This window comes from Cucurbita moschata, unplaced genomic scaffold (assembly GCF_002738365.1).
Source record: "Cucurbita moschata cultivar Rifu unplaced genomic scaffold, Cmos_1.0 Cmo_Scf00286, whole genome shotgun sequence".
NCBI classification, from domain to species: Eukaryota; Viridiplantae; Streptophyta; class Magnoliopsida; order Cucurbitales; family Cucurbitaceae; genus Cucurbita; species Cucurbita moschata.
This window is the reverse complement of record NW_019268802.1, coordinates 1-10,000: the sequence shown is the minus strand read 5'-3', so window position 1 is coordinate 10,000 and position 10,000 is coordinate 1. Positions and strand designations below refer to the sequence as shown.

The following is a 10,000-nucleotide window of genomic DNA, read 5'->3' as shown; positions in this document are numbered from 1 at the left end:
TCTCCGGTGGGTGCTGCAGAGCCGTGAGCGTGACCATGTGTGGCGTGGGTGTGGACATGCACGTGACCGGCATGCTCCTCGCCTCTTTCCTGGTCTGCAACTGCAATTACATGCTTGATTTTACTGAAGTGGCGTCTCTGGTAGAAGCTGGTTGCGAATGTGTCCACCATCAAGGTGCCGATGGAGGAGGCCATGGCAATGAACCCCGCAAATGGGAAATCGCCCCAAGGGTTCTGTCCGATGCAGGGGGAGGTCAAGTCCTGGAAGGCATCAGGCAGTATGTGGATGAACCCAGTGCCTAAAATGACACCCGCAGCAAAAGCCTTGATCATGAAAAAGATGTCATTTTCAGGCCTCAGAGACGGAATCTTCTTGCCCACCAAAGGAAGGCTCACACCAGCCGCGCCGGCCACGAGCACCGAAGCAATCGAGCCAACCTTGTATTTGATTGCCTCCTCTGCGTTGTGGTCGGCGGCGGAATGACAGGTACAAGACTCCCGCCCACGCCCGGCGTGGACTACATCAGCAGGGAGGATGAAGGTGAGGAAAAGGAAAACAGAGAAAAGGTTTAACATTGTTGGGAAAAGCTGTGTGTAATAAAAGTGGTGTGAGAAATTTGGAGAAGAGGAATTAATAATAGTGGAAGGAATTGAGGGAGATAGTGGATGGTGAGGAGACGGGAGCTTTTGGGCAGTGGGTTATGAGGGATGGATGGAAAAGAAAACAAGAATAATACTGAGAGTTGAGTTTCAGAGGCATCCGACTAATGTGCTGTTTTATTTTTTCTTATTAGCATTTTGGGGTGGGAGACCAAGGCCTATTCGCAATTCGCAATTCGCAATTCGCATAAAGCCTTCGCCCCAGCCAACTTGCTGCGGTTCACAGCAAAAGTTGGTCATTCCCTAATAATGAAAATAATAAGGAAGGCGGAAATAAATCAAATGTGCTGCTGCCTTAAAATCCTCAAAAAGCATTATTAATTTAATTACAATAGGTGAAGTGTTAGATCACTTTTATTTTAGTGTTGAGAAAAAGGGTAAGAAAGTATGTCGACATGCAGGAGCATAAACCAAGACCAAAATTGCTTATGTTGCACACCTGGAGTTCTGATTCTGATTGCTTAACCCAACTAAATCCATAAAATGTCGATATTATGTCATTACTTTTCACTTTCCCATTATAAAATCCCACCTTTTTCTTTTTCTTTTTTTTTGTTCTCCACTCGATCTAACCACTTTTAATTAAATTTAATTACTATTTATTAAACAATTGATTATTGATTCTATGTTTCAAATTTCAAATTTCTCTTGATCGAATATAAGTCATTATTGATTTAGAAGCCCCGAAAAAAAAAAGCCTAAATAGGACCGTATCTATGGTGATGAATTTAGAAGCGTTTTAAAGCAGGAGAAGCCCAAAAAAAAAAAGCCTAAAGAGGACCGTATCTATCGGTGAATTTGGACCGTTACACTAGAGTAAATATAAAATATTTGACTGTTATCTATTTTGCCTTTATGCTTGCTCGATGAAAGTTGGCTGATCAGAAATTGTGGATTCCGTTGGTTTTTGTTGCGTTGTGTTGATCTGTCTATAGTTTTTCTGGAGAAAAACAAAAAGAAAGGAAGATGAAGCTTTGATATTCCCATAAATATCTCTTTTGTTCTGTCCATGTGTTGAACTCTGATTCTTCGACAACCTAGCAAGCAACTTTTGTTGGGCGATATTGTGCACAACTATTATTATTCTTAAATCACTCTTCACAACCCTTGGTTTTACTCCGTTCTTAATTTCATTTCACACCCTCGGTTCTTCATCAACAAGCAGATTTTTGCTAGCTTTAATTTCTTTTTCTGTACTCACGATGGTGAATTCAATTATTCCAGGCATCACAATCGATGGCACACTGATCAGTCAGAATTGATGCATACACTAGTTTCAACCTCATAAATTTAAGTATCATTTCAATCAATGGTCAAAGAAGACATCATCCCGTCAACCTCAAAAATTGGTCTTATTCTTTAAATCAACTTTATTGACTAAATAACCAATCATAGAGGTGAGAAAATTTAAATCCCCAACTTTGTCGTTATGACGACTTAGGGTTCAGGGGTTACTATGGCGTAGACATGCTCACATTGACATTCAAATGGTTTATTTCATTATTCACAAGTCCAGGGTGTGTACAAATTCACTTTATTTGTAAATGGTCCAAGGTTGACAAAAACGTGTATGGAATGAAGGCTTGTAGACTAACATCCGAATGAGATTAAACGTTGGCAAGGGAGCACATGTACATAACATAACTTGGTCCAATTTGCATATGTACATAACATAACTTGGTCTTGTGGCTTGTAGACTAACATCCGAATGAAATTAAACGTTGGCAAGGGAGCATCCTGTGATTTAGAATTGGTAGCCCTCGTCAATACTCGGCCTGGGTCCTGTTTCACATTCTAAGCAGCTTCTATGTTAATCAGAGTGCGGGTCTTGGAATTCATGTGTTTCACAGATTGAAGAAATATTTCAGGTTGGGTACAAATTTTGACACTGCCCGCGGCCGAAAAAAGCAAGATTAAATCAAAGGCCAAGCATGTGCCTCCATAGAATACCTGATTTCTTCCTATTTCCTCCGGCTGGATCTCATCATTCGTCACCAACAGATCGACCATTTACTACAAATTACAGGTCATACCTTCCAAGTTCCAACGGTATCCAAAAACATAACGGCAATTCAAGAAAAATACGTGAATGAAACTGAACAAGTTGTTGCGCCACATTATCAAATGAACAAACATATTTCTCAAATCTTAGAATTAAAAGGATGTATATCCGAAAAAGCAAGCAAAGGGATATCGAAATGGCAATAATTTCAAAACGAACAATATTGGATATGCAAATGTAGGAGCACCTAAATGCACAGCCTTACGAACATAAAAGGCAGGTGCCAGAATCTCGGCCCCAAATCCTTGTTGGCAACGTACAGCGCTGATCACGACACGGGAGAGAGCGTATCAGAGACTCTAATTTATTGCCTTTTGCGATTGTTCATTCGATGACTCACGAGAAGATAGGCTCAGATATTGAATACCAAAACAAACCAAGTAAAACCTAAAAACTAAAAATTGAACCATCCTTGTCAAGAAGAAAGGCTCAGAAAAATTCATGGTGACATCAACAAGCTCGCCCCAAAAAGAAGACAGAGCTTTCATAGTTTGATGGTATATGAATTCATCATCACTGCCACTATTAGACTTAACAAATCCAACACCCCGATGACCTCAAACAAATGAATCGGATATATCAAGAAATCTATAAAAAAAATAAAAAAAAATTACAAAATTAAAAAATATATATTTAAAAAAAAAAAATTGACTGCACATATCAAATTATTCAAACAATCAAGCATGGCCGAGCTATTTACCATCCGACGAAGATGCATTGCGAGTGCATACACGATTAAGACTAAGATCCGCGGATCAGCCGCAACAAAATTAGGGCATAATACCAGCTAAATAACCCATAGAGGAGATTTTGGAGTGAGAAGAGCGATGCAGAACGAGTTTTGGGCATCCTGCAAGGCGTTTAAATAGCGTTCGGCAAAGACACCTAGATCTAAAACCCTAATCCTGCAAGTATAGCAAAATTGCTGCCATGACCCTCCAATCTTCGAAAAATAACCTATAGAAATTGCAAATGAGCCCCTTAATTAGGTCCTGAGAGTTGTTCGTTGTAGCAACAACAATATTTCAACATTCGGATAAACATGACATTAAAATTAACGGCTTTAATTTTATTTTTTTAAATTAATTTTCATCGAAATCAGTTGATTTATATTCTTATTAAATTCATTTATACGCTTTAGTTGATTTATATTCTTATTAATTCATTTATATGCTTCAGTTGATTTATATTCTTATTGAATTCATTTATATGTTTCGTAATAAATACACCTTGAGACATTTGTAGATGGAATAATCTATGCATCAAATAGATTATTTTTTTTTTTTACATATTTGACAATATCTTCAACGGGTCCAATATCATATTCTCTTTGATAATGTTGAACATTACGTTTATGGACAGCGTCAATCAAATCAATCCTATAGTCCTTGAGTTTCCAATGCTCTGTAGCCATGGTCTTATTCATCTTGAATAAGGGTTTATAAAAATATTTCTGGTACAAATAATCTTTAATCTTCATTTTCTATAAACTAAAATTGAATTTATCAAATTTCTCAATTTCCATTTTTAAGTTTTTCATCTCCACATATCATGGTGAATATTTCTTATCTCCCAATTTTAAGTTTTTCATCTCCACATATTATGGTGAATATTTCTTAACTCCCATTTTTAAGTTTTTCATCTTCACATATCATGGTGAATACTTCTTAACTTTGATTTAGAAGTTAGAACTGCACAACAACTCACACATTCAATCTAAGTGAACATAAATGATAGTAGAGAGAAAATACAAGAAAAATATTGACTTTGATATATATGATTGAGTTTAATATATATATATATATATATATATATATATATATATAGATTTAGCCATCTAATATAGATAACTATCGCATAATTTGTTATTATTTATTTTCTTCCCGGAATAATATGCATAAAAATAATATTTTTGATAAAAGTATTAATTTTTTTAATTTTATTTTTGATATTTTGAAAGGTATTATTGATATGAAATTTAAGCATAATTTTCTTAAACATTTCTATTTTTTTAAACATTTTTTGAGGTAAAGTCATTTGGAAGCTTTTGAAAATTCAAAGTTAATATTAAAATATTATTAAAATGAAATCTTAACTTTTCTCTCCCAAATTTAATAGTAAAATTATTTTTGAACAAATGTATTTTCGAAACCTTTTAGAATTTAAGAAATTATTAAAACAAAAATTACTATATTTTCTATAATTTAATAAAAAAGAATACAAAAACAGAATCGAACTCCCTGCACTGCCTTCTTTCAGAGAGAGAAATAGAGCTTCCAGAAAACAACCCTAGAATTCTCTCTCGACGTTCTCCGGAGTCGGAGAATCCATTCTCGGCCAGTCTACCCTCAGATTACCATTTCTCTGCGCGAGGCTTGTATCCACGACCTCCAAAATGGTTAGTGTTTCCACTCTTCGGTTCTTGTTAATTCAATTATTGCATTCCTTCTCACTTTTTTTTTTCTCTGTGCAAGATTATTGTTGTTTAAGCTGCTTTCAATTTCTATTCCAGAGGCCAGGATTAATGTTGACTACATTTTTTTCTCTATCATATTTGATAACCGAAACACTCTGCTCTTTATCTTTGTGTAAAAGTCACTTCATCACGGAATTCTGAAGTCTTCGGATGCATGAGTTTTAGATTGAGGTTTTATCTTCTGGTTGCTGATTTCACTGGTTGAGATTGCGGTTTGATGCATGGAGTAATGATATTTTATGCTAAATTTAAGCGACTGCTGCATGCTTAACTCTTTTTTTTTTTTTTTTTATTGACATGCTCATACGTCTGCGTGGACTTTTATGCGTACAACAATGCACCCAGGGCATGAAAACATCTTTCTATAATATAATTTTTCTTGTATTTGTTCTCGACAGCATAAATTAAGCAGAGGACACCGAGATAAACTCCAACAGTTTATGGCTATAACTGGTACAAGGTACGTTAATGAACTCCTCTTAAATTTCCTTAATTACTTTGTGGCATTGAAATCCCGTTTGGATACGGTTGCTTCCCTTCTTCTGAGGAAGACTAACCTTATGTGTGGAAAGAGAAAAACTAAGAAATCAGGCGACTGTCGACTGACATGCACTTATTAGGCAAGATAGAAACTGTAGAAGTAGACGTGAATTATTGTAAAAATTAGATTCGTCATCTGCAGAAGAATTAAAATTCACTTCGAATGACATTGGATTTTTTAATTTCATGGGATTTGAATTCTCTAATATTTTTTACCACCAAACATTTAGGGCTTAGTTGATATCTCCTCAGTTCAATTGCTGTTAACACTTAGCATTAGTAGCGGGAGGGATCAGCTGCCTTAGTTAATAAAGATATAGATATACAAAGTCTTGGAAACCAGAACGAAAGTTTGTTTAATAAGTTAAGACACCTGTCTTTCTAAGTAGCCCTAGGGTCGGTGAAGCCTCCCCGAGTATTAGTGGAGGTGGGTCTTGAACATAATGTAAGGAGTTGGGTTTCTGATATCCGGTCATAAGAAAAAAAAAAATATAATATTTTAACCCATTAAGATATTATCAAGTATATATGACATAGATTCTTCAAACCTAAACCTATATGTTGTCATTTTTCCTTTTGTTTTGTAAACCGTCTCCTTGTATATCTCCTACAAAAGGGCTATGTTTTGTTAATCCAAATAGTCTTCTTTTGCGTTTGAAAGCTGATCTGTGATGTAGTTTTCTTTCATATGAGGTACAGAAGCATGAGTAATGAAATTGGGTCGTCTCATATTTTCATTGATTTTGATATTTTATTAATCATGCAGTGAAAAGGTTGCTCACCAGGCCCTGAAGGCTAGTGAGTGGCATCTTGAAGGAGCTATTGATGTGTTTTACAGTCAACCCCTAATTAAAGCATTCACCGACTCTAGACATTTGGAAGAGCTTTATAGCAGATATAAAGGCAAGATTTATATTCGTTTATCATTACTAGATTTCTTTTCTTTCTGTAAACTTGTAAAGGGTAGTGAAACCATGCTGACAGAGATTATGATTTTCTATGAACATGAAAGTAACAGTTTATTAATTAACATGGTTGGCAGATCCATATGTTGACATGATATTGGCTGATGGTATCTCACTGCTCTGCAATGACCTTCAGGTAGGTGATTTATGTGTCCAACTATGTTTTATGTGCTTGATGAATTGAGGGCTATAAATATTACTACTTGATTATTCAGTTCTAGTTATTTCTACCTATTGAACTGACGTGACACACCTTTTTTTGCAGGTGGATCCTCAAGATATAGTTATGGTATGCTTTTCAAAAGAATTGTTGCTAAGCAAGGCATTCGTGTGTAAATTTAACTAAAACTTAATGTTGTCTCTCATTTTAAAGAAATTTAGATTCTAGACATGCATGCATTTCTTCTAGTGGGGGCTAATTGTAGACCGTTCTCCTCAGAAGTTTACAATTAAACACGCATGTTTAATCTTAACCTTCTTTTAGCCTCAATTTTACCTCCCGGTTTTCCATTTATCATAACCGATAAGTTTGCAGTGGACAGAGACATTGATATAAATAACTTCAAGGTCCCTTTAAGTGCTTCCTTCATCCTTGTTAAAAGAAGCTGATTGTTTAAATTTCCCATTAATCATGTAACACTGTATATTTGGTTGGACAATTATAGTATTATCTAATTGAAAGATGTGGATGCGGTTGATTATTTTTCGCCTCTGAATTTAAAGAATTTCAGTTTAATTACTGATTTGTGCAAGTTTTCTGACTATTAGCTTTTTTTATTAAAAAAAAAAATACAAAAATTAATGTCTTTTGCAATTATCTGCAGTTGGTTGTTTCTTGGCATATGAAGGCGAACACAATGTGTGAATTTTCCAAACAGGAATTTATAGGTGGATTACAAGCACTAGGGTAATTAATTTTTTTGCAGTTACATTCCTTAGGACAAGAATAGCGTGCGTGGGATCAAGAGTATGCTTGTCATAGTATCATTGTTCAATTTATGATCGCAGGATAGATTCTCTGGAGAGGTTCAGAGAAAGGATACCATATATGCGCTCTGAGTTGAAAGACGAACGTTTGTATTCTTTTGTAGCTTATATCATGTTGCAATTTGTATAATCCCTTATGATTGGAAACGAATTTCTATGTGATTTTCTCTTGCTGTATTATGCTAATTTCATGTCTGTCCAGATAAGTTTCGTGATATTTACAACTTCGCATTTGGTTGGGCAAAAGAAAAGGTACTCGTGCTTCTTGAGCATTCCCTGAAGGATATATTCAAAATTGTTTTTCTTTCTTCAGTGGCATGCGCGTTAGATACCAGCACAATGGCTGCCTAATGCATGGACTTCTAAAGTGGATATATGTGTTTTAGGGGCAGAAATCCTTAGCATTGGACACTGCAATTGGAATGTGGCAGTTACTATTTGCTGAAAAGCAGTGGCCTCTGGTTGACCACTGGTGTCAGTTCTTGCAGGTAATGTTACTAATCTGTCTATTTGAAAAAGGCGAACTTTAATGTCTAGGGGCAATGCTCCCTGTTGTTCCGATAACCTCTGTGGTGAAGATTTCTTTTTGTAAGACTCTGGAATTTGACTCCAGAAACTTGGAGGATCACCTTTTTTTTATGGATGCAAGAAAAGATAACACCGTTATTTTCTTGTTTGCTAGTAATGTTCTTGAACATTTTAATAGAATGTGCAACCGGGACTTTTCCTGCACAAAATTAAGCCAGTAGTATTCTTGTTTACTTTCTGCTGAGGAATGTTGGAAAGTTGCATATAATGCCGCAGAGATGGAAGGTCTAAGCCTTTTCCACTCAACCAAGAAAAAGCCTTCAGAACTTGAATTGTCTGTTAGAAATTCCAAGTCAGAGTTGCTTGTTCTGACTTCTAATGATTCATTCTTATTAGTTTATTGGATTGGTTCATATTGTAATCTTTCTGATTCAGGCTCGGCATAATAAAGCTATTTCTAGGGACACGTGGTCTCAGCTTCTGGAGTTTGCAAGGGTAAGAATGGATTTTTAAACTAACGGTTTAAATGTCTCAAAATTATTTAGTTAAAGAATAATAATTTAGTTTATGAACTTCCAAAAATTATATTTTATTCCTAGAAGTTTTAAAACAGTCCTTTTGATTTACATACTAATAAAATTTGCCACTCCATTTGTTACGCTTCCACCCAAGAAAGTTTGCAGGGAGTGTTGGGGGAAATGGTGGGAAGCACCAGTGCCATTTTGTTGGTGCTGATGTCTTGCATGCTTCTTGTTGATACCATGCATTTATCGTGCTAATTTCTTTGTTACGTATCTTGATATGCAGACTGTGGATCCTACACTATCAAATTACGATGCCGAAGGTGCATGGCCATACCTCATCGATGAATTTGTTGAATACCTGAACGAGAATGGCATAATCCATGGTGGTCAACCGAATGATTCGAGTCAAGTAAGATGATATGCTACTGCAGTTGGTTTGGGATTTATTTCGTATTTATGTTGGTGTGATTTGAATACCCTCTGGTTCAATTCATTGGGGAAATAAGATATGAGGGGGAAGAAGGCGAGCGACTGACATCTGAGTGAAGACATTTTATTTGTTGTTGGATTTGGTATATCATCTATATATTATTGAGTGGGAAAGTGGATTTTTAGAGTAATAACAATTTCAACGCTCTCTCTCTTCCCTCTCGTGTTTTATTTCTACGCATGCACGGTATACCTTGCTGCATGGTAAGTTTACTTCACGTTTTCTTTACATGGTATAACTTTTGTTTCTGGTTTGGTTCTCCTCGACCTTCTTACCTAATACTGGGATCTCAGCTTTGATACTATTGCACACTCGTCCAACGTTCCAAACAGGGCCACTGGCCACTTCTCAGTCTCTTACCGAAGTATTGGAGTTCGAACATGTATGGGTATGTCTTAATTAGTTGGGATAGATTTTGTTAGATTCTATGAAAAATTTGGTTAGATGTAGCAAATATGTCCTTCCGTCTCCATCACCATCCTTCCAGTAACAAGCACACAATTTCTGTTAAATCTATTTTTCCTATCCTGTACTACCAAACTACCTAGAGGATTGGATTACCAGAGGCAGGGACTAAGGTGATGAACAACAAAACTGTGACTGAGTTTTCTCCATACTTCTCCTGCCATCTCTTTCTTCTTAATTTTCTGCACTTCAGCTCTGTCGCCCATATCCCATTTTATATGCTCTCGCGTACCTCTCTTCCTTTCAATGCACAATAAATTATTTCCCTGCCTTCCGCTTCTTATGGTACAATAATCATGTGTTT

General features: G+C 36.0%; 2 protein-coding genes, 1 long non-coding RNA gene and 1 other non-coding gene across 5 annotated transcripts in view; 1 reads left to right on the top strand and 3 right to left on the bottom strand.

Moving 5' to 3' along the window:
• The window catches only part of LOC111440474 (zinc transporter 1-like), a 1,615-nt gene extending 943 nt beyond the window's left edge, over positions 1-672 (bottom strand). Inside the window, exon 1 of the mRNA XM_023077532.1 lies at positions 1-672. This exon is cut by the window's left edge and continues 46 nt beyond it. Coding sequence (XP_022933300.1) covers positions 1-575 — 575 coding nt within the window. The 5' untranslated portion in view covers positions 576-672.
• A 1,463-nt stretch (positions 673-2,135) lies between these two features.
• Positions 2,136-3,689, bottom strand: LOC111440477. The gene is made up of 2 exons (XR_002709945.1): positions 2,305-3,689; positions 2,136-2,241 (listed from the first exon to the last, which is right to left on the bottom strand). It is a non-coding gene; the product is annotated as an uncharacterized LOC111440477 (long non-coding RNA).
• On the bottom strand, positions 3,147-3,243 carry LOC111440478. The gene has a single exon (XR_002709946.1). It is a non-coding gene; the product is annotated as a small nucleolar RNA snoR116 (small nucleolar RNA).
• A 1,268-nt stretch (positions 3,690-4,957) lies between the features above and the next one.
• On the top strand, positions 4,958-9,388 carry LOC111440475 (DCN1-like protein 2). Of its 2 annotated transcripts, XM_023077533.1 has the most exons (11): positions 4,958-5,119; positions 5,596-5,657; positions 6,504-6,640; positions 6,780-6,838; positions 6,968-6,991; positions 7,527-7,609; positions 7,711-7,775; positions 7,892-7,941; positions 8,076-8,177; positions 8,653-8,712; positions 9,025-9,388. In XM_023077533.1, the coding sequence occupies exons 1-11, from the start codon at positions 5,117-5,119 to the stop codon at positions 9,157-9,159; spliced, it is 780 nt and encodes a 259-aa protein (XP_022933301.1). In that variant the 5' UTR covers positions 4,958-5,116; the 3' UTR covers positions 9,160-9,388. The 2 variants fall into 2 exon arrangements, with proteins under 2 accessions (XP_022933301.1, XP_022933302.1); XM_023077534.1 differs by lacking the exon at positions 6,968-6,991.
• The last annotated feature ends 612 nt before the right edge of the window (positions 9,389-10,000 follow it).